At 36.2% G+C, this 24,601-nt stretch overlaps 1 protein-coding gene and 1 long non-coding RNA gene across 2 annotated transcripts in view; both read right to left on the bottom strand.

Moving 5' to 3' along the window:
- The window catches only part of LOC308613579, a 63,298-nt gene that overhangs the window by 18,364 nt on the left and 20,333 nt on the right, over positions 1–24,601 (bottom strand). Inside the window, exon 2 of the long non-coding RNA XR_014015272.1 lies at positions 9,588–9,746. This is a non-coding gene — a long non-coding RNA (uncharacterized lncRNA). The remainder of the gene's footprint in view (positions 1–9,587; positions 9,747–24,601) is intronic.
- On the bottom strand, positions 16,003–17,259 carry LOC308614629 (sorbitol dehydrogenase-like). The gene has a single exon (XM_081229154.1). It carries the CDS (start codon positions 17,188–17,190, stop codon positions 16,120–16,122), a length of 1,071 nt encoding a protein of 356 aa, XP_081085280.1. The 5' UTR covers positions 17,191–17,259; the 3' UTR covers positions 16,003–16,119.

Below are 24,601 nucleotides of genomic sequence, written 5' to 3'. Positions count from 1 at the left end.
GGAGAGTCTTCTATTCCATGTAGTTATTCAAGGTCCCAGGCTGAGAGTATCTCTACTACTCGGAATTTCATAATTCACTGATTCACTGTGTGCTGGCTGGAAAATCATGTGCATATTTTCAATGCTCTGTCTCAGAAACATTACACATCACTTCTGCCCATAATTTATTGCTCAGAACTAGGCATATAGTTAATCCTGCTTAATTGCAAGAATTGGGATATAAATTGGATATCTGGTGAGTACCACTGTCCTTATCTGGGTTTGTGGATTCCTTTGCATCTATGTACTTCCTTACACCCAACTTCTCTGACTAGAATTGCTTCTTAAAAGCAACAGCCATATTCTAATTATGAGTTCTATTCTATTGAATTTCTGCCATAACCATGAGAACACATCCACCTACTTTTACTAAAATATCAGGTCCTCACTTTAGTTGCATAGTTTTGGTAAACAGTTACTGAAGCTCTATATATCAATATCTTTATATCTCTCTATATCCTCTCTACAGTGATTACATGACATACCTCATTCTTTTACAAAATCTAGTTTTTTTTGAGAATTCCCTCATCTGATATTTCGGCTTAAATTACTGTGATCAGACAGCAATGTTTTGCTAACTACATTATTCTGAGTACTGTAAGATCCAATGTCTTCAACAATAAGAATTTTAAAACCCTATTTTTAACTTCATATCCACAGCCATCTGTTCACTGCTCATAAACACATGTTCTTTCAAATTTTAACCTTCAATTGCAAGTGGTGATTATTCTATGTATGTTCTCAAATGTTTCTCTTTACTATTATATTTACTAATTTGCTCATCAATATCACTAGAAAGACAGTCAAGTTTTCTGTTTTCATTTATTCATTCATTCTTCATGTGTTAGTTAATTTAGCAAATGCGTATTACTAACTCTGCCAGACATTGTAATGGTGTTAGTATAATCTTCCCAGTACAATTCAAAAAAAGCTGAAGGTGAGTAGAAATTAAAGTAAGGATAGTTGATTGAATACACACATCTATTTTGTTATCTAATGAAATTCTACCAAACCAACAATAATGTGAATTTTTAAGTCATTAACCCACAAAAGTGAAAAAAAAGAAAAAAAAAAAGACAAGAGTATCACAATTGTGGAAGCTGGAAAGCATTAAAATGAGTGGAAATATACCTAACATAGCCAAGAAATCTGAATCATAAATCCATAAAGGCTCAATTAAGAACCAATTTAATTTTTTCCATAGAATCCTGAAAGTCACTAGGCATCTTGGATGCAGGGTAAATGACAAGAAGGCTAGACAAAGGATAACTAGCTGAAAACCTGTTCAAGAGTCACTCGAGAATACAAATCCCTTTCTCTGCTTTGCTTAGCAAGATGACTTCTTCTCCTTCATTTTGCAAAACAACTGGATATTTATTCTGTGGATGAAAAAGTTAAAAAGAATAAGCAGCAACAGAGTCTCATTGCTAGGCACCATACTTCAGATTGAAGAAAATATGAGCGTGAATATAAAAGGTGCTGATTTACATGCAGCACCTTTACTTCACCGGGTTCCTTGGGTGACCGAAACTGAAGCCAGGTCTTTACTCTCCAAGAAAAATATTTGAAGAATCTTCTATCAGGAAGCTTAGTAGCCTAAGAGAAGAGATGGGATGGTTCTGGACAGAAGGGAAGGGAGAGAAAGGAAAAGAAAAGAAAGACCATGGTAGCACAGCCTCAACTAAAATATCCAGTTAGATCACCCCATAGTAAAGCTTATATCTGCATTTTCCACTCATATGCTCAGTGCTTTCACAAGCTTTGTAGTGCTACAGTCTTAAATATGAGAAAACAACAAAGAATAACTAGAAAGATTTGAAAGATACTAATGGGCAAGATGCTGATCAAAACAAACAAAAAGAAAGAAAACATTTGGAAAAAATCACTACATATAGAGGAAAGAAAACATAAAAATAAAATATACCAGAAAGATATAAGATACAGGAACTGTGAAACAAGAAAAGCGTCCCTTGGCAAAGAAACATTCAACAAATTTGAAAGGAACTTTTGGACATTAACATTTTGGTGTCAGTGCTAAAAAACTAATAAGTGTCGGAAGAAAATGCTAAAGATATCTCCTAGATATTATGGGAAAGAGAGAAGGAGTGGACTGTAGGAAAGAAAAGAGCAAAATATTAGAGGGCCTTCCTGAAATGCCCAAATAATGTTCAAATAATTGGATAGAAGAAAAAGAAAAAAAAAAAGTAAGGGAATACATTATTAACATTCATAAAGATAATTTCCCAGAACTCTAGGGCATAAGGTCCAGATTGAAGGTACCCAACAATTGCTCTGCTCAGGGAAGACAGACCCAAACATCATGCAGGAATTTTTGAAAACGGGGGGCAAAGAGAAACTTCTAAAAGATTCTAGAGAAAGAAAATAAGTCCTAATCAAAAGATCAGGAATCAAAATGGCATTACTCCTCTACATTTCTAGAAATGAAATTGATGAAAGATGGTATTCCCTACCTAAAAGTTTATAATGACCTGACTTATCAATTAAGTGTGTCTGGAGAATAAAGATATTTTCACATGTACAAAGCTGCAAAAATTTACCTATAAAACCCCTTTCTCAGAAAGAGACAGAGAACTACCTGGGAAACAAGAGTTAATTAGTAATATTATACTTCAAAATATTTATTTAGGAAAAAAGTAAATATGTAAGATATAGTACCATTCTCTTTAATCCAAACTTATATCTAGCTTTGGGGTTTTGATTTTGATTTCAAGGACACTTGAAGGTGAAGACAATATTAATGACACCTTTGCTTTTTTGTGTTTTCTTTTTCTATTTAGCTTATTGGTAATTTTTTTCACTTCAGTAAATATATATAAATAAAATTATTTAAATAAATACAGGTTTTCCATGGTCCTCAAAGTTCACATAACTCTTTTTTAGTAGTTAGAAAAGTTCATTAATACTTTCTGTAGCAATATCTTACTGTGGGTTCCAAAGTTTTTGAAAGAGGTTTCACCTTTAGTGCCTCCAAAACACTGTTTGGACAGTGGAATCAACTCTAGAATGGACTAGTAAGATGGAAAGTTAAGAAATTCTGTTGGATTTCTCAAATTGTTTTTAAACAATGCAAGATAAGCTCTGATCACGTATTTCTCTACCAAATACCATGAGTATGAGTCTCTGTTTTTTCTTGTACTTGGTTTTAGGCATCCATGTAGAAGTGGAGAATATTATTATTATTAATATAATGTTATTATTTTTCTCTTTTGATAATCATTATAATATAATGCCAACAAGAGCAATGAATTTTGTTTCTTCCCCCCTGCCCCTCTGATATATAGTGCCTAACAAATTACCCACACAGTCAATAAATGTGAATAGATGAAATAATGGATGGATAAATGAAAGAGACAAAGGAGTGTGATAGAGTCCTCAGGATGATTTGGAAAGGAGATTCCAGGATGATAGTTGTACATGTACATGGGGTAGCCCATCCAGATTATAATAGGTGAGATGATTCTGAAAGATACTTTTTCATAAAGATTAAATCTTCAGAATACCTCCTGCACCAAAATGTCTCGAGAGATGATATAGGTAATAGACAAAAGTTCGGGTGGAATTAGAGACATAAACATAGGAAAACTAAACAAACAAGAAAGCAAAATTAACTCCAGAAAAAAAATCAAAGAGTAAACAGGGAAGAAAACAGCTAAGCCCTTATTTTCTATAGTTGGAAGTCAAAACATAATGTTCCAAAACTAAAAACAAATGAACAAAAACCCAAACAATAATAAAAAAACAAAAAGATCTAATAATAGAAGGTCATTATCTAGAGATATTGAGTCAATTTTCAACGTAATCAGCTAAAAGGAATAGAAGCCACTGTTGCTGAGAAACAATGGCAGTGGGATGCTGTTTCTCAAAATTCACCTCTAGAAATACTTGACACTTTTTACTATGTGCAAGGATAACTGAATAAAGTAAAAACTTCTAAACAAATAAACAAAAGAGGATTGATGTACTTGAGGATGGCCTCTGTTTGGCAGGCACATGCCCCCAACCATAATTCCACTCCAGGAAATCGTCTATGCTCATTTTCCTTTGGAGCCAACGTCCCTAGTTATCTTTTCCTCCTGAGGTTAACAACACCATTCTTTCAAAATTCTCGTGACTGCAAAATCTCATTATTGTTCCAATAGAAGTTGAAGGGCTAGTTCTTCTAAATTTTGAAAACGTCTTATAATTTGTGAGGAAACTATACTAGTCCTTGACTCTTTTGTTTCCATTTTTTCTCATTGTTTTTCATCTGCCATGCTGCTGAGGATTATCATGAACTTTTTTAGCATAGCATTCTTCCTGGATTTCATCCTGAATTATTTTTGTATCCAGTCTAGGAACTTTACTTGTTACCTTTTACATTTGCTTTATATCAAAACAAGTTTCCTTCTAAATCCACTAATTGATAACAATCTCAAGCAGGAATAAGTTTCAAGCCATTGAAGTGAATAATTTCAAGTCATTGAAGTGAACAGTTTGTTGCACACATTTTCTGGGGTTCAAGATTTTAAATCCCTCCTCCACATGTCTTCCTTCCAAGCAGCCTGTATGCATGATACATTGAGGAAGATCAACTTTCAGTTTATCATCCTCACATACATCTATGTCCAGATTTGCTAAGAATCTACTCTCACTATTTTTAATTGCTCAAGTAACATTCATTTATTTCTTCTTCTATTCTGAAAATCTCCTTCTAACTCACTTTGCCACCTAATAATTATCTAATAAGCTGGTAATATTCAAATCAGATAGGCACTTTATGACCCTAACCTTGACTTGACCTGACTTGACTTCTTTGTGGCATTTAACACAAGTAGCCATTTCCTTTCACTTTAAATTCTAACTTTATAATTTACAGGACACTGATTCTTTTCCTGCCACTATAGTTTTTGTTTGTTTGTTTGTTTGTTTGTTTGCTCTTTTTGGCCACACTGCGGGGCATGTGGGATCTTAGTTACTGGACCAGGGATCAAACCCGTGCCCCCTGCAGTGGAAGCACAGTCTTAAGCACTGGATCACCAGGGAAGTCCCAATATAGCTATTTATTCTCAGTATCTTTGCTGGCTCTTTTTCTTCTCTACTTAATCTATCTATCTATCTTTATTTTATTTATTTATTTATTTTTGCTAAATGATTTCACCTATCCCTGCAGCTCTAATGTAGCCACCTACATTTATTTATCCTCTTGTCTATATCTCAAGGTCAGGGGTTTCCAAAGACCTCCAGGTTAGAATTTGGCTCTCTCAGAATCCTCACCCTTAATTCATCATTTTACCTAAACTTCCCCTCTTTCTATGCTCTTTATCCTGTTACAGAAATGCCTAAAGAAGGGAATCACTCTGATGATTTGTGTGTGTGTGTGTGCTTTTCATCACAGCTCTCTTAACAGGATCCCTGCAACCTACTGCAACTTACTCTTGTATTTTCTCTGTATCTACCTCTTTCCATTCCTAGAGCAGGGGCTTCAAGTTTCTGTCTTGAGAAAGACATCCCAGCTCTACACCAATTAGTGGAATACTTAAGTAATTTATTTAATCTCTGTAAGCCTCAGTTTCTTCATGTGTAAATTGGAGATAACAGTAGTATCTAAGTCAAGGATAAAGTGTTAATTGATGTAATACATGTAAGTGTTTTCAGCCCATTTCCTGACACTGATACATACTACTTTTATTCTTAAGGAGGTAGAAGACTAGCAAATCTAATTGTAAAGTGAAAAAGAAAAGTAAAAAGAAGGAAAAAAGACAAAGAAGAAAATATTAGTGTGTTGGAAATGGTGTAAACTCACGGTTTATAGAACATTTGATTATGTCTTTTCGTCATGCCTTTGTGGCTGTGACCAGATTCTTCCTTACCTTGACAGTGGCCTTCATTTTCACATTATATTTATGATTTCTTTTCCTCTCTTTGAGGAAACTTTTCAAAAACTACGCTCTTACAGGTAGATTACATTGAGTAATATTTCCAGATATTGTTGTAGTAACTTTTAAAACAGTTGCATTTCTACAGGTTAGACCAGGAAGTGAATTTCTGTGAAACTAATCAGATTTTCACATTGAATTCTAATTTAATTCAGGGATGTGTTCCCACCTTGCTGATGACAATATGCGGCAGAAGATGACAAGACTGCAGCTTCAGCTGTCATCAGCACAAATCAGGAAGAGTCAGTGATGCCAGCATCAGCTCTTCCCATAACATTTTCTTTTCTTTTCTTTTCTATCCAGGATGCAACAGATGTGAACAGCAGGGAATCAACTTTTATGTCTCTAGCAGAATTCCATTAATTTAAGACTTCAGAGACCACATTCCAACTTTGTCATTGATTTTCTAATTCCTTTTTGGCAAGTATCTATAATGTGTATTGCCAAATAATAGGTTTATACAGGTATATATTCCACCAAAAAGTATATGCTGTGGAAAGTTATATCTTTATACTCCTCCACAGTAAAGAAATCAATTTAGACATAGGCAAATCAACATTTACAAAAAATTATGTTGTTCTAAGTATCCTACTTTAATTTCAAGTGTGGACAGAAAGACTTTATTATTCAGTATTATGGTGCATTTTCATATTAATTATCCACTGGAAGGAAAATAATGCCAAGAAGTGTACACTCTAAACTTGTTCATGCACATTTCAGTTTGGCTTAACTTTTCTCAGTTCAGGTTTTTTAATTGAAACCGGTTCATCCTTCCAAAAATATTAATGGAAAGGGTTACAATTGAACAAACAAAATAGTGCTTGAAGGCTCTGTGACCTTTAGCAATCCCTATAACATTTTAAGCTACTCTAAAAAAAAAAAAAGAAAAAAAAGAAGCAGAAATGTTGAATGTTCTGCCCACACATAAGCATATGGGCCTCCCTAGAGACTCAAATCACAGGAAATTTTTCATGTTATCCCCACAGCTTCAGTTAATGCATGTAATAGAAATGGATATTAAAAATCTATTCTCATTTATTGTAATATGAATGCAAGTGGAGAAAACAGTAAAAATCTGCAGTGTCTGCACATTTCCTAGCACTCCGGTTTGTGGGAGAGTAGGAATTATTTATGGACATTCTGGCACAGCTCTAATATTAAAAGGGCTACATGTCTTTCTCCATCAAGAATTGCAAGTTTTAAAGTGTCCTATAGAGATTTCCATGAATTAACCTTCTTAAAAGTACAGGGAGAAATATCTGCTTTTTCATGGATTAAAAAGGATTTAGATGTGTGATGTCGGTGTAAGTCTTTTATTTGCATTGCTTTATACGAATTTACCATGTGACTTTATTAAAAAGAAACAGAGGTAGTTATCTTTAGTAGGAAAGATTAGTTAGAGACAAAACTACTCTGGCATTTAAGACTCCCTGAAATCTTGTGTTTATGCCTGTAGTTCTGTGCTATGTATTTACCACATACACAGAAACATACAAAAAACAGGAAAGTAACAAGGCTTTCAATAAACTAGCTTACATTTTAAAAAAAAATATGCTGAAGATAGTGGAGTTCATATTCTCCTAATTAAGGAGTATTTTCCCTGGCCTACTGGAATAAAAGGTAGTTAAATTAATATTCTGTTTTTTAACTAATTATTAAACTAGGTCAATTTCTATATGTCGATTCCAATCACCAACGACGATTCAAGTATACATATTTTTTCATATTGAACACTAGGACTGTACAATAGTATCTAAAATAAATCTGCCCAATCGTCTGAACTCAGGGACAGAGCCATGTGTTACTATTAGGGGAAAAAAATAAATAAATAAAAATAAATAAATAAACAAAGACCCGAGTAAGCTGGTGAGCCTTCCCACCTTAATTCATACAATTGAATATTTATACAGCAATATAATTTTCATTGGAAATAAACTAGAAATCTATGTAGAACAGGATATGAACAAATGGGACAGGTAAGTAAAATATTTAACAGTACCATAAAGTGTGTAGCTGGGAAGAATAAGCTATTTTGCTGAAGAAGGAGATTCTTTTTATCCAGATGATAGAAACATGTGCTGATTGACAATACCTTTAAAGATATCTGAGGAGGGGTTTGGGAGTGGGCAGATATCCATGAAATTAAAATCGCAGTTTTCCATTGCCCTTGACAATGGAAAACTGAGAATAACTACATTCACTGTAAATATCAACCTTCAGGGGAAGTTCCCTGATATGGAACTCACCCCTGATAAGGTATCAGAATAAAAGGGAGACTTCACAATCATATTCTTTTTCACCTGTATATACTTTATATTATATAGCATAGGCTTTTTACTTGGTATATGCATTACCGATATGAAATACAGATTTTAACTTGTTCAAGATATTGTCTGAGAAAAAAAAAAAAAAACTTGGAAGAGTAACAAAAATATAGCCCAAAACATCTTTGGTGCTTTTGCTTACCAACTTCTTTTCCTCTTTTGCAAAACTCAACCCACAAAATAAATCCTGTGTGAAAATATAAGGTATTCTCTCCAATTCTTGCTGCTTCCATATAGTTAGTTACCCCAAATGGCCCTACTTCAAACTGGCAGCATGCCTAGACAGTTATCTAAGCAGATTTTTGTCTTAGTTTCTGTGGTTATGCTATAAGGCAGATTCTTTATTATTTTCCAATAAAATATTACCTGAAGAGTGATATAGGCTTAGTGTGTGATCTGGAAATTAGATTTACCTGTTTTGAAGGCAAATTATTCACCCACACTATCCATCTCTTTCCCCATATATAGTCATGTCCCTATTTAACAAGACAATAGAAATATTTGGAGATCACCTTTAGCATAAAACAAATAAACAAACACTACATTATTAGAAAGATGTGTGCAATGTAAGTTTGAAACAGAATTACATATATCTAATGGACAAATAAACATATATTTGAAGAATATTTGAACTCATATTTGACATTTGCGGAATTAAACACAGAGGAGGTATCAGTGTGTGTTTTCCCCTAGAATGAACCCATTTGATTTGACAAATCATAGTACAATTTCAGCTTTAACTTTCTGTAATTCTCTGATTATGTATTTTTTAAATGAAAAAAATATAAACAAGGAGTAATAAGCAAAGCCCCAAATCACCATAATTTGTAGTTAATCTTTTGAATCCAAAGTTCCAGAAGATAGAGTTTACAATTGGACATTTTAGCTCTTTATTCCATACTATTAATTTCAGCCATTACTGCCAAGAAATTGACCATTACAAGCAATGGTTCCACTTCTCATCTAGAGTCCAGAGCCTCACTTTTTTTCCACAAATACTTGTATTGATTACATTCAAGGTTTCAAATGGAAAGCCTTCTGAGTTAAACAAGTTTTATATTTTAAGTAATGTATTGTGTACATTTATTATGAGACTCCTTTGCTGAGCTAGTTTCTTCATGAAGAGTCTGTGTACATATTGTCTTGGCATTGATGCTATATCACCTTGCTGAGATGGGTTACATTTTCAGTCACAATGAAACAAAGCAACTCCAAGTAAAATGCATTCATCTGTGGAGCTTTAAAAAAATCTCAAGTAACAAATCAAAAGTAATACAAATAGACTTACTCATTTGAGAGGAAGAAAATAACGAAGAACTTTTCCTTGTTTCCATCCTTGTTCCATTTTGGTCACTACTGCTTCCTCTGCTCAATGAATTTAATATCATCAGACATGGCAAGGATGTAATCTGTGCAAACTTCTTTTTGTTTCTCATACAAATGAAACCTGTGATAAGTAAAATATTGTTTAAAAAATGGAAATTTAGTCAGGATAATTTAAAATATTGTAAAAACTGATATAGCTGTAATAATTGTAAAACTAATTCTGTTGGATATTCTTGAGTGAGAGTCATCTGAAAACATGAGTGGATAAAACAGTGATAGAACAGTTCCTTCTTGAGAGATGAATTTTTAGTAATGTAAAAGTATAATAATAAATATTCATTGAATAGTTATAGAATTAATAATAGTTGCATCTCTTTAGGAATCAAGCAGACATCTTTAGCACAAATCTACAGGAAAAAAAGCCACTGGAATTGAAGTCATTTGCAGATGATGTCACCATCCTTCAATAAAAATTTAAAAGCAGGCAGATAAAGTTATATAGTCTGTAAGAAATGTTCATTGGATAGCTTTGGCAATTTCCAGAGCTCTTTGAAATAACTGGAAACAATATCATATGGTGCAAATGGCTAAATTAGAGAAAACTCAATCACAAAAGCAAACATTGACAAACAGAGGATTTGGTTTAAGAAAGTACATGAGAAACTCATTCTGAAAACGTATCTCAAGCTAGAACAGTAGTTTTCGTTTTAATTTTTTTCGAGTTCTTTGGTCTAAAATATATATGCTACTCTTCACATGTCTTAGCAGTAGACTTGGCCTTGGGTCTGTGGCTTAGCTAAGTACTGGAATCAGAGTGATTAGAGTGGTTGGAAGATGGGGTGGATGACTGATGAGGCAATTTGCCCTTTCTACATCCACACAAGCTTTCCTGAATCTAACCTTCTATCCTGAAAAGAAAGGCAGCAAAATCTCTGAAATGTGACATTTTCCAGACAGAACAATCTGAGAAACCCAATTACATTCTCATTCACTCATTCTTTCTTTCTACTACTCTCCTTTACTGTAACTAAAATCAGAGGTATAGCTATGGTCTCAACAGGGCAGCCAGTACCTAATTGCATCCATTTTCAATTAATGTTTGATGAAGCAGATTTCTTCAAATTTTCATCCTGCCTATGCACAAACCAGTTGCACTTGATCTACACTTTTAAATTATAAAATTCTGTATTGTACTAAATTTTAGAGGTAAATGAAATAGCAACAGAGAATAGTTTGTGGTCAAAGAGTTTGCAGGATGAATATAATTTTGCGCAGAGTGAAATTAGAATAAATACCCATGAGATTCTCGTCAGTCTTTCTTCTTAGCTCAGTTCCTGACAAAGGCAGATAGTATAGTGTGAACACATTTATTTTCCATGTGACCTGGTCAGTTACTTGGTAATAGCAGTGGCTGACATTTCTTAGGGAAAAACCTAACAACTTAACTCTGAGTACACTGCAAGACAGCCAGCAACATGATTTTATTTTTCAAAGATTTCCCAAGATGGGAGAAATGTTCATAGATAGACCTGACAAGCATAGTGATCGCTTCTCCTCTGGGTAATAAAACCAGCTACATTTTTCTTGCTTTCGCCTGTAGTTCCTAAATGCAAAAGAAAAGCAATTATCACATGAAATATATGCTTAAGGTACTCTTCCTACGTTAGGCATCTATTTCTCTTTCTATTCAGAATTTCCTTTTGGAAGGACAGTAAAAGTCCAGGCTATGTAAGATATGTCTCCCAAATAAATATTTGGGAGACTTGGAGGATTTATTTTTAATCAGTTTTAGTGACTCTAATCTAGACCGAAGTCAGTTTTTCTCTAATTATAACAAGAGAGATTCCCCTAAGCCTATTATTTTAAAGAAAAAAAGGCTTAGAAACAAGAAAAATTCTCATAGTCACCTTCTAACAGTTAATCTCTTTCATTTTTGAAGTTTTAATATAAAACAAGCATCTGAGACAGGTAATTAACTGATTGGAGATTTATGTAAAAAATCCTTATGTTCTCTTTAAAACTTGTATTTCTTAACTTTCAGATCTTTCATAGATGTTTTCTTTTTGCTTCAAGCAGGAAATTTAACTTAGTATACCACTGTTTCCTAATTAATATCCATAAATGATAAAAACAAAATTAAATTATGATCTGGGTTTGGGTATTTTATAATAAATCTCAGGCTGAGAAAAAAAAAAAAGGATACCTCGAATGCCTTTGGGAAAAAGTAATCAGTTTGATTAGATAGTAAAAAATTCCATTTCAATTTTGGCATAATCTATCAATAACTCCATTTCTCCCTCATATTTGAAAGGTCACCCTAGTTGGATCTAGTCAATTTTGAATCTAGAGGGTCCTCAATAAACACGTGTTTAATGAATAAATGAAAAGATTAGTCAAGTATATGTCCAGTATCTGTCCAAATACGCGTATATAATGAAATACACCCCTGCACATACATCAGGAACTCTGCTAAAATGCAGAGAACACAATGATGAATGAGATAAACATTATCTTGGATATGATGGAACTTTCATTCCAGTGAGAATGAAAAACTGTAAACACATTCTTTAAAAAGACAAAAAAATTTACAACTTTTGATAAATTCGATAAAATAAAATCAATAAATCAATGGGGTAGGGCGTGATCAGATATTTTCTTTAGAGTTAGGGAAAGTCTTCCTGAGGAAGTGACTCTCTGAGCTGAAATCTCAAGGAAAGGAAGGAGTTGTCCATTATCGGAACTGACAGGGAGGAAGGGAGGGAGGGAGGGAAGGAGGAAGGGGGGAGGGAGAAAGGAAAGGAAGGAAAGGAGGAAAGGAAGAGAGGAATAAGAAATACTTGTTAATTCCAGAACATCTGTACTCTAGAATTACTCTTCCCCAGCAATGGTCTTCCTGTGCAAAGATCTTGAGCAGAGAGTTGGAGAGGAGTCAAAAAGGAAAGGTAAAAAAAACTCCTGGCTTTCACAAATAAAAACATATTCGGTTCTGAAAACTGAAGATGAATAAATGTTACACAGATCCCAAGAAAAGTTATGCAATACATTTCTAAATATATTGAATTTCATTTATAAGAAAGATTAATCACCCATAATTAGCATCTGTTCATTAATACCAAGTGTAGCCAGATTTAACTATAATTTCCTATATTGATCATGCTGTAAAATTGCCAAGAACAGATTTCTAAACTTCCACAGGGCATTCAAAAATCCTATAGTGTGCATAACTGGGGAAAATATGTCTTAGGGAATAATAAAGTTATGTAAATATATAACTGACAATTGGTAATAATGCCAAACTAAGAGGTTTTCTCCAGTGATATGCTATAGAAGCCTATATTAAGGATTAAATAAATAAGAAACCCAGATAACAACACAGGCATTACTGGTAGAGCATCTATGATCTCTGGAAAGAAATAGAGCATTACTAGCTAGGAAGAATCTCCTTACCAAGAGGTCTTTCTATAACTTTTATCTTTGGATCCCAGTTTGATCATCTGGAGGTGTAGAGAATACTTTCAATCTTTCTTCTATGTAACACCCCTCTGAACATTTGAGGGAAAATATCATATTCATATTTATTTTTTCCAGCTTAATCATTCCTTATATCTTTACCTCTTACTCTTATTTTTGACCATGTTGGCTAAGCTTCTCTACACACATTTCAGTTTATCTATATACAATGTAAAGTGTGGTTCCAAGCAGTGAGCACAGTATGCCAAAAAGATGATCAGCTCTCTGATATTTCAAACCTGGAGCTAGATGATGACTGGGAACTCAGTCACTAGTCAACTGGCTCCATAGTTTTTAAGGCCTCTAGCATATTAAACATCATCCATCAACAATGGTTCAACAAACATAAAGATTATGTGAACATAAGAATGAATTAAGTATTGTATAATATTTTATCAATAATTCTGTATCTACAAATACAGAGAAAAGTCAGTAAAGGAAAATCAGATTAAACAAAATTGACTCTCAAATTCAAAAATTCTACCAGTAATCTGATACAGTGTAGCCTTTCTCATTGAAGTTGCTCTATTCTTAATCAGTAAAAGCAGCTTCCTACATACTCTAGCTATGCTTTGGGTTAACGCTTTAATCTCTATTAAAGCATCTTCATTGGCTCATTGATCAGGATGACTGAACTTATTTTATGGGTGTGACAAAACAATTAAAAAATTTTTAAATGTCACTGAGCTATTTCTAGGTAAGCTGAATTAACTGATCTTTAATGTGTATTATACTAAATGCAATTGTGACAACTTTTCAAAAGCATATTAATACTGAGAAAATGTGACGTTTATATCAAAATAGATCACATATCTTGAGCTTAGTCTCTCAATTTTTCTTTACCTTGATTTCCTTATCTTTGAAATATGTTTTGATTCTGTTATCATCCCCTTCCCAGTATAATTTTGCAATTATGCCTTATCTTTCAATGGTGAAGAAATAAAGATTTGAATGACAAAATGAATGATTGTATAAACAACTGATTGAATAAATGCAATGAGTATTTGGTAAGCACATGAGTTCTGTGAGAGATGAAGTTCAAGAAAAACAGAGCCTTGAGATTTCACTAAGCAATTCTTACAAATTGGATGTAGCTAAAGTCAACTGAATTTGTAATAGTTAACAGATACTCTTAGAAGTGTATATTAAGGTTGCCAGTGGGAATAAGGAGATCAAAGAGCAGAACAGATGCATGATTATTCTCCAGTATAGGCTCAACACACAATCTCAGAGCTATAGATTTTATTTTATTTTATTTTATTTTTTGGCTCTGAGAAGGGAAAAGGTTTTTTGCTCATAATGAACAGATTGTCTAATAATCATCAGTGAGCTTGGAGCCTAGGAGGGCATGCTAACCCTGTGGGGTGGGTAAGACAGATGTACTGACCAAAACCTCCTGGACTAGTCAAAAGCGTGATTTAAGGTCTCCCATGAGGACTTCCCATGGCTGTCCTTAGGTAGGCGCCTCCTGGTTGCCTAGTGACAAAGCAGCCTGCAGTGGCTGCCTCTGAATGTGCAGAAGAGTGGGGGTGTGGCGCGTTGGGAAGGCAATTCTTCACCTTGCCAAGTAAATTACACAGAATTCTCAACAGTTGAAGACGTAATTCTTCAAGCAGCGCTGAAAAGTTCCTTGTCTACTTCTACATTTGAGGGATGCAAGCTAGCTGTTATCTCACATGGGATTTCAGTTTTATTTGCTTGGTTTTTAAATTATCCTAGAGTCCCTTATTCTCCTTTTATCATCATACCAAATAGCACTTATGTCTAGAAGCACTGTCCTAAAGTAAAACTGTTCACAACCTTTCATCCCCAACTCTGAGCTGCAGATTTTTGTGAAAGTCAGGTTCTGGGCCAGTTAAGTCTTGATAAAGTTGTAAATGGTCTCTTCATAACTGAACCCTCATCCCCCATCTGGCCACAGTCACAGTTGAGCCAGGAACCCAATGGGCAGATTTCTCTCCTTACACAACTTCCACGCACTCCAGGAAGAAGGGGAGTCCTGGCACCTACCTGCCAAGCTCTGCTCTACTTGCCAAACTTTGATCAGCACGAACAGGTCATTCTGGTTACAAGTTCCCCCAAATTCTCCCTACCTATGTGTTTCTTTTTTTAAATATTTATTTATTTATTTATTTTGGCTGCACTGGGTCTTTGTTGCTGCACACGGGCTTTTCTCTAGTTGCGGTGAGCGGGGGCTACTCTTTGTTGCAGTGCATGGGTTTCTCATTGCAGTGGCTTCTCTTGTGCAGCACGGGCTCTAGGCGCATGGGCTTCAGTAGTTGCAGCACGTGGGCTCAGTAGTTGTAGCTTGTGGGCTCTAGAGCGCAGGCTCAGTAGTTGTGGTGCACAGGCTTAGTTGCTCTTCAGCATGTGGGATCTTCCCAGACCAGGGATTGAACCCGTGTCCCCTACACTGGCAGGCGGATTCTTAACCACTGCGCCGCCAGAGAAGTCCCTCCCTACTTGTGGGTTTTTTTTTTATTAATTTATTTATTTTTGGCTGCATTGGGTCTTGGTTGCTGCGCGCAGGCTTTCTCTAGTTGCGGAGAGTGGGGGCTACTCTTCGTTGCGGTGCGCGGGCTTCTCATTGCGGTGGCTTCTCTTGTTGCAGAACATGGGCTCTAGGTGCGTGGGCTTCAGTAGTTGTGGTATGCGGGCTCAGTAGTTGCAGCTCGTGAGCTCTAGAGTGAGGGCTTGGTAGTTGTGGCACACAGGCTTTGTTGCTCCGCAGCATGTGGGATCTTCCCGGACCAGGGCTTGAACCCATGTCCCCTGCATTGGCAGGCAGATTCTTAACTAGTGCGCCACCAGGGAAGTCCCCCTACTTGTGTTTTTAAGGCACACCAACTCCTCTGTGTAAGCCTCTCTTTTTATAATGAATTATTTTAATTATTCTTACTACTCAAAAGAAACTTCCACCACTGCCCAGCCAACCACTCAACCCCAAGATGCTGAGTGGGGACAAGGACAGAGCCCAATTCATATCATGGATTCTGGTCCTTGGGGTCGCACTTAATCATGACTTTCAACCCCAATCCCTTTTTGGATGTTTCAAAGGCCTCCAGAGCTTTCTCCAGAGGAAACCGATGGGTGACCAAGGGCTTTACATTCACAGACTTGGATGAAAGCATTGAAATCACCATCGGCCACGTGTTGCAGTATCGAAACACACCCTTGATGTCCACCTCCCTGGTAGCTGCGTGCACTAGGGGCACACTGGTCATCTCAGAGCCCAGCCCTACAAGCACCAGCGTCCCACCAGATTGAGTGGCATATATGCCCGCCTGGATGGAGGTCTCCACCCCTGTGCACTCGATGGTAACTTCTGGCTTGCACCCCAGCAGGCCTTCCACTTTATTGGCAATTTCCTGTGGGCTCTCGTTGGAGATCTGGAGGAGGAAATCAGCTCCAACTTCCTTGGCTTTAGACAACCGAGAGGCTGACAGATCAGTCACCACCACTTGAGATGCACCCATTGCTTTGGCCACGAGCAAACTGACCAGTCCAATTGGTCCAGCTCTGCACACAAAGACCTTGTGCCCCAGGGTGACTCCAGCTCGCCGGCAGGCATGGATCCCCACAGACAGTGGCTCAATCAGGGCCCCTTCCTCAAAGGTGACATTGTCAGGAAGTTTGTAGCAGAAGTTAGCATTGTGCTTGTAGAACCGGCAGAGGTTCCCGTCATCAGGGGGCGTGGCACAGAAGAAGATGGCTGGTGACAGATTGTATCGGCCAATCTTGCAGAATTCATCAGCTTCTCGGGGAGCACCAGGCTCAATGGCAACACAATCACCTGGTTTTAGGTGTTTGACCAATGATCCCACTTTTACGACTGTTCCTGAGGCTTCATGCCCCAGCACCATTGGCTTTTCCACAACAAAATCTCCAATTCGACCATGCTGCCAGTAGTGGACATCTGAGCCGCAGATCCCAACAGAATGCATCTTCAGCAGCACCTCATTTGGGCCTGGTTCAGGGATAGGATAGTTCTCCAAGCGCAGGTCTCCGGGTCCGTGTACCACCAGGGAGAGGTTCTTGGGCTTGGCCGCTGCCATGTCGCTCTCTACCTCTTGGGTCCGCCAAGGCTGCAATCCGCAGCTCTTGAGGTGGTTCGGTTGGCGGTCCCGTGCAGAGCTCTATAGATTTTATAAACTCCTAAAATCCTGAGAAAGATGAGGGAAGGTTCCGATAATCATCTTAAGAATTACAAAAGAATTTTGTGCTGTGGGTATTTGACAATAATTGTGAATTGTTTGAACAGCAAACTGATTATAAGATTGTCCTCATCACAACAGTTGAGCACGACAGCTTGATAACTATGCATTTGTGAATTTGAAAGCCAAATATATGCCATGTCTTTTACATATGTGATTGCTTTTGCTCATACAAATAGTAAAGAGAGATATGTTTACCTGATTTTTAAGTACAAAATTGGTGGGGTTTTTTTTATTATTATTATTACTTGAAAATGAACCTCCCCCCCACACACACACATTAAAATGCCTCCAAAAGTAAAAATTACCCATTGTAAATAAAAGAAGTAAATGAAATTTGCCTTGGTGTTTCTCCACCAAAGGAATAATTTCTAAGTTTTTGATATACATTATTCCATATTTCTCTCTAGGCCTGCAAAATTCATATTTCTTATATTTTGTAAGTAAGTCAGATATACACAAATTTGTGTATGTATACATATATTTTTTCAAAGTTTTTCAACACAATGAAATCAAACTATTCCTGTTACTGTTTAAAGCTAAAACCTTTTGAGTACACCTCTTTAAATTAGTGTATATACACAGATTCATTCCTTTTAATTGATATAGTACATTGCATGTATGTTCATACTTTATTCAACCAATTTCTTACTAAAGTCAATTTAGACAGATGGCAATTTTTATTAAAATCAAGACTACAACAAATGCTACAGCACATATTTTTCTACCTTTTCTATTTTTCATTTTATTATTTTTGTAGAACAGTTTCTTAAGATTATTGGGTAATAAAGTTTGGGAAATTTTTATAGATAAAAACTGACTTCTAAAATATTTTTCCAATATATACACCTATCAAAACTATACTGGGGTACCTATTGCTCCCTACTCTTTTCAAAAATAAATGTCATTAAACTTTTCTTTTTAAGTTTCCTAATTTGCTAGAAAAAAGTGACAAGTCATCGTTTTTGTTTGATTTTCAGACAGACAATTTATATTTAAAGTCAACATGCAGGTAGTGAACACGTCCACATTCTATCCATGGATATAGAAATACGACAACTAGATTTGTCCTCGGGAGATGCTTTTTGACTGATATTTCAGCCACAGACAGTGGGATTAGCAAACAGCAGTGAACAATGAAATAACAACCGTTTATTTGACTTTTGATTTCTCAGAACCTTTCAGTATCCTCCCATTTACTTGCTTCTGAGAGGGTCAGACTTAGGTTTTAAAACACCATGGTATGTGGATAAAATCTTATTCACTTACTTACCCCCTCACATCAAAAACATTAATTTTTACCCTTGAGATGTTTACAATTTAGTGATGAGTCTCATGTGTAAAACAAATAAAATTTAAAAAATTTAAAACCATATGGATGGCATTGTATAGACTTCATGGATACAGAAGAAGTAAAGTAGGAGAAAATTAGTTGCAAAGCCCTCAATTAACAGAACAAGTAACGATTTGGTTTTGTTTTTAAATCACAGAAAGCACCTTCAGATCTTCATGATTATCCTTGTTATCACAGAGAGCATTATAGGAAGTAAGAAAATTGTGCAATCATCAGCAAGTAAGCTAACCTCATTGTTGCTAGTAAATTAGGAAAGATAAGAAAGCAAAGTTTACCACACAAATAGAAACTGATAAAAGAAAGAAAGCAATCACTTTCCCTCAACACTGGTCACCAACAAAAAGTGCAAAGGAAAGCATTAAGGATCTGTGCAGTTTTAGGATTGCAGCTGTATTTACCATGCACTCTATCTCTGCTGCTGTTCTGCTGGCAGAATTTGACCCTGAGAACCAGCTTTTAGAGATAATAATAATGATTTATATACACTTAAAAATCAGAGGAAAACTTATGAGTTTCACACAAGTAGTTTGTATTTTCAGAAAATTAATGTCGTTTCCAAATACAATGCTATCAAGTAGGTAGGCAAAATGTAAATATCTTTGAAAAATATACCTCTATTATCCAAGCTGAATATTTGGTGGGCAGTAGAAGCTGTCAAAAGCCTAAGCATGTGCAGTATTTCAACATATGGACCTAAACACACACACATATATACCTAGTTTTAGCCACTGAATCGCTCATCACCTTGATCCCAAATATATACTCACAAATCGGTCATGTTTATAATATGGATGAATTTATTTAGCTCTGTTTCAAAACTGAAGCTTCCTTGGGGCTAATCTGACCCTAACTTTATGCTCTGGGCACACATTGAAAAAAAAAACCCTTCTGGTGTGTCAAGTTCTCGTACCTGAGTATCTGACTTGATAACCCACCATACAACAAGTCTTTCTGGGATGGAGTATTTGTTTTCTGAATAAGGTCACTTCAAGGATCGGAGTTCTGCATCTGAATCCTGGTTTTATGGCCAGAACTTCCTAACGGCCCAAATTCTTTTAATTCTATAAGGACCTGTGAGTCTCACTTGCTCTGAGATTCTTAATGACGTCTTACTGATCACCAAAGGCCAAGGTAAAGAGTAAAAATCACATGGACCTTTGAGTATTTTAGATTTAGGAAATGTAATTAGCCTAAAGATTACTTTATTTCCTAAACTCATACTCTTTACAGTATTAATACAAGGTTTCCTTTTTTAATTATGGAGGAGCAGATCGCTTTAAAAGGGGTACAGCTTAAACTCTGAAGTAATAGATGAATGATTCATTTCACTACTCCAAAGCAAAGACACTTAATAAGAAGCTTCAGCCAATCAGGGCTGCTACACAAATTGATGAGGCTTATCTGGACATTTCTGCCTCCTGGTCTTCATAGAGACCATGAAGCCATGGAGCCATGGAGCCCTGGAACTGCCACAGACAACCAGCTTTAGGAGAGAAGGATCTACACTTCATCTTTGCCTCCATTTGCCTTTGGTATATTGTGTCAGGGAAAAGTTCTCATAATATCCTGGTTCACTACCCACCCACAGAATCCGAAAGACCTTTTTCCAGAAAGATTCAAGTTTACACATCAAGCTAATAATGTAACAATATAAACTTTATAGCATGGGCCTAATCCAGCACAAAACGTGAAAGGTGAGGTAGAGAAGATGGTGTGTGTCGGGAAGAGATATGTGAGTGGGCATTCAGAGGTGATTAGTCAGGAAACCAATTAAGGCCCAAGTAGTGTGATACTTGGGCCTTATGTTATGGGCTAACATAAGCTCAAGCTTATGTTAGCACTGCCATAGACTTCAGACCACTCTCTTCCAACAAGAGCAGGAGTGTGCTTTGTAAAATTAAGAGGACTGAACACAAAGTAACACATTCGAAACTTGCACAATACAAAGCACATAAAACAGTAAGTGCCTATATAGACTGTAAAGGCTTTCTTAGGAAGGAAGCAATTCCACTTTCTCCAAAGTACTTCATTTTAAATGGCTAGTGTAGGCACATTCTTTATCTTCAATACTAGTTCATTTATTATAGGCAGTTTAACAACTGTCAGATATTTTAGAAATAGTGCTAATATGGGCACACACTAGAAAATCTTTAAAGCTTAACAAGAGGAAAACTTTATAGAGTGTGAAAAAATCCTATTGCATTCATATCTTCATGTCTCCCTTGGTGATCTTTATGTTAGAATGACTGCTGTGATTTTAATACTAACACAATCTGTTCACCCAGACCTAGGAGAGAGTGATTAGAGTTTTAAAATAATACACAAGATTCTTTATTAGAAAGACTTAAGATTGTCAGAAAATCTTTAAGTTGCAGCTGTTTCACTCTTCAAAGGTTTGTACTTTAAGTATCCCTTTATTCAAAGGTAATTCATTGGGGATAGAAGTATAAAAAAACATGTAAATTTATTATTTTTGCATTATGTTTTACCTGACTTTGGGCAATAACCAGACATAGAGGTTAATTTTGTTTTCAACTTCATCTATAATTCCTCACAAAGTTCCTATACAATTACAAGAGGGGAAAAAAAAATTGAGCATACAAGATTTGTTTTATTTTAATTATCTGCTACACATTTTGGAGTGAGAACATCCCCAATAAGGGATATGGCTAAAGGATAAATTTCTTGATTAAAGAAATAAATTTAGAATAAATATCATTAAGCATTAATCATTGAGTTAATTAAAATCTCATATATATATATATATGCATATATACCCAAAGCCTATTTTGAGTACTTATGATGTACAAGTGGTGCTGAAGGAAGAGAAAAGTGGTGAATAGATTTGGATATAAAATTTGCCTCTGCCTCTAAGGAATTTATATTCTAATAAATTTGGGAATAGCCCCAGCCCTTAAAGAATGTACAATCTAGCAGAGTGTTAGAGTTAACAAATTACAAGTGAACAAAATTACAGAACAAATAACGGTTTAATGTAGTGTAGTAGAAAGCATATGTGCTGCAGAAATCAAAGACTGGTTGGTCTGTTAGAGGCGGCTTCACAGAAAAAGTGAGACTTGGGTCAGGAGCATGTATCAGTTTATTATTATGCTCAGTTGTGTGTAACAGAGACTTGATAGCAGTGGCTTAACCAAAAGTGGGATTATTTTTCCCATGAAACAAGAAATCTAGAGGTAGACAGCTTGGGGATAGTATGGAAGCTCTAAGGCACTATTACCTGGATCCTTCTCTCTTTCTGTTCTGCCAGTTTTACCATCTTTAGCCTGCTGGTTACAACTTAGTTCCTGCACTGCCAGAAGAGTATCTGTGTTCCAGACAGATGAAAGGCAAAGAGAAACCTACCTTCCTGAAAGCTTCCAGTAAACTCACCTCTCATTATCCAGTTATGTCATATGGTCACCTCCATGTACAAGGGACTTGGGAAAACATGTTCTATTTTATTCTTAGCAGTCTACAGTGGCATACTTATGCATCAGAGAAGAGGGAATAAGGGGAAAATGTATATTCAGAAAGCAACATGCAGTATCTGCTTAAGATAGGTCCAAAAGTTTCAAAAAAAAAAATGCAATGTGATGGTGAAACCAAGCAGGACCCTGTGGGGTTCCTGGGCACAGAAGCCTTTCAGTGTCCCCCATTTCTTGTAGGAAACAGTCTCCAGCCTCCATGACCTTCCCTGAGTTCCAAAGGGCAGATTCGAACAGTTGCTAATCTGGGGAAGGGAAGGAATGCAGAGTCAAGGGAGGAACAGCCAAGAAACAATAGTGCAGCCTTGGGGCAGGGTATTGGCTCTGACTCAAGGGATACACATGACAATGTCTTTAAGCCCTTTATAGAACTAAAACCCAGCAAATGGAAGATGTCAGCATTCTTTATACCAGAGAAGACCACCTGAGGCCAGACTAAAGGAACCAGAGAAGCTCATCAAGAAGATTACCTGGGAGAAGTGTAAAGCAGTACAGGCCCTGCACACATCCTAATCTTGTCAGCAACCCCACCCTTGAACTACTGATATAAAACTCCTCACTAAATCCTCCCAGTTTGGGACACACAGTTTTCAAAGGCAGGATCCCACTGTGCCCCTCTCTGCCTGGCAAAGCAATAAAACTATTCTTTTCTACTTCACCCAAACTGTCTCCAAGATTTGATTTGGCACTGGTGCACAGATGCCAAGCTCTCGGCATCAATAGGTAGTAATAAACTATTAGAAGTTCCTTAACAAGGCAATTGGGAAGAGAATCAGTGCTTCATAAAACTGAGTTTGGCAGCAGTGATATGGAAAAAAGAGAGGCGATCATGGAAGGAGGCAGGCAAATGACCTAGAACAATGTTGCCATCTCATATAAAATGTAAAGAGGGCCTGTATTTGTGTACTGATAGAGATAAGGAAACAGTAGAGGAGATATTTCCATACCTGAACAGGATGCCATTTTACACAGGTGTTAAAAGCCAGAGAAAAGTAAAGATTACACATTTTCCAGCCTGTTAAAGTTTTAAAGTATTTGTAAGATCAGTTTCCTGATTTGAAACTGATTTCAAATCAGGAAAACCAGTTTCCTGATTTTCCTGATTTAAAACATAGAAAAGGTCAGAGATGTGTTCAACTTTACAAAGCATCAGTGACACAGCCTTGGCCAAACTCATTTTCTAATTCTTAGTCTAGTACTATACCATTTTCACATATCATTTCCATGACATGTTGTATTTTATATAAATGTATTTTAATAAGAATTTACATTTTATAGATATAGTAAATTCTTTTGAGTTGCATGAAGATTAGGAAATCTAGAATCTAGTAAATTTTAGATTATTTTTACTACTATTTATTATCTTTCAAAATAGTTATAGTACATTTATGCTAATATATTATAAGAATATTGCTGGAAATTACATTTCTAGCCTACAGAAACAAGAAGTAAACAAAATGTATAGGCTTCCTCTAAAAGATTAGAAACTGAAGAGAATTATCCTGTAGTGATAGAGACTGAGAATATTTTATTTGCATATTTATCATAGAAAATTTGCTACAAGCAGATAAATTATTATAGAGAGGTTATTTTAAAATCCTGGTGTTGACTCTTTGATAAAAAGCCATTCACTTTTTTTTTTTAATTTTTATTTATTTATTTATGGCTGTGTTGGGTCTTCGTTTCTGTGCAAGGGCTTTCTCTAGTTGCGGCAAGTGGGGGCCACTCCTCATCGTGGTGCGCGGGCCTCTCACTATCGCGGCCTCTCTCGCTGCGGAGCACAGGCTCCAGATGCGCAGGCTCAGTAATTGTGGCTCACGGGGCTAGTCGCTCCGCGGCATGCGGGATCCTCCCAGACCAGGGCTCGAACCTGTGTCCCCTGCATTGGCAGGCAGACTCCCAACCACTGCACCACCAAGGAAGCCCCAAGCCATTCACTTTTATAGCATTTATTTTACTAAAGTTTTATTCGGCCATATAGTGCTCTCCCTACCCCTAAAACTCTCGAGACCAATTTATTCCAAAGAGAGAAGACATTTCACAGAAGCCATACCTTGCTATCTAGGTCTTCCTGGTACAGATTCCAACTAAAGTAGCAAAAGACCACTGATTTCTCATCTACTTTTCCCACACTCATCAGAACTGACCTCTGCTATCTCCCATATTTTTTTAGGTCTTTGCTTTCTTTTTAAGAATGGGTCGATAAATTTGGGTTAATATGTTTACTTTCAATAATGACATATTATCTTCTCCTAGACTGTGTTTCCTTTTAATAATCATGTACCTTAATGGAATAAATCAAATGGTTTCAGACTTAATAGGAAAATAGCAGTTGTACATCTCTTCAGGTGCAACCACAAATAACATATCATTCATTTATGCAATCAACAAATATATCTAGATTATCTACTAC

Source organism: Mesoplodon bidens, assembly GCF_964165515.1.
Source record: "Mesoplodon bidens genome assembly, chromosome: 3".
Lineage (NCBI taxonomy): Eukaryota > Metazoa > Chordata > Mammalia > Artiodactyla > Ziphiidae > Mesoplodon > Mesoplodon bidens.
This window is presented reverse-complemented; position numbering and strand designations above follow the sequence as displayed.

What these genes read in the sequence shown, in the direction of transcription:
- LOC308614629 (XM_081229154.1), bottom strand. Translation starts at nt 17,190, where the DNA reads ATGGCAGCGGCCAAGCCCAAGAACCTCTCCCTGGTGGTACACGGACCC.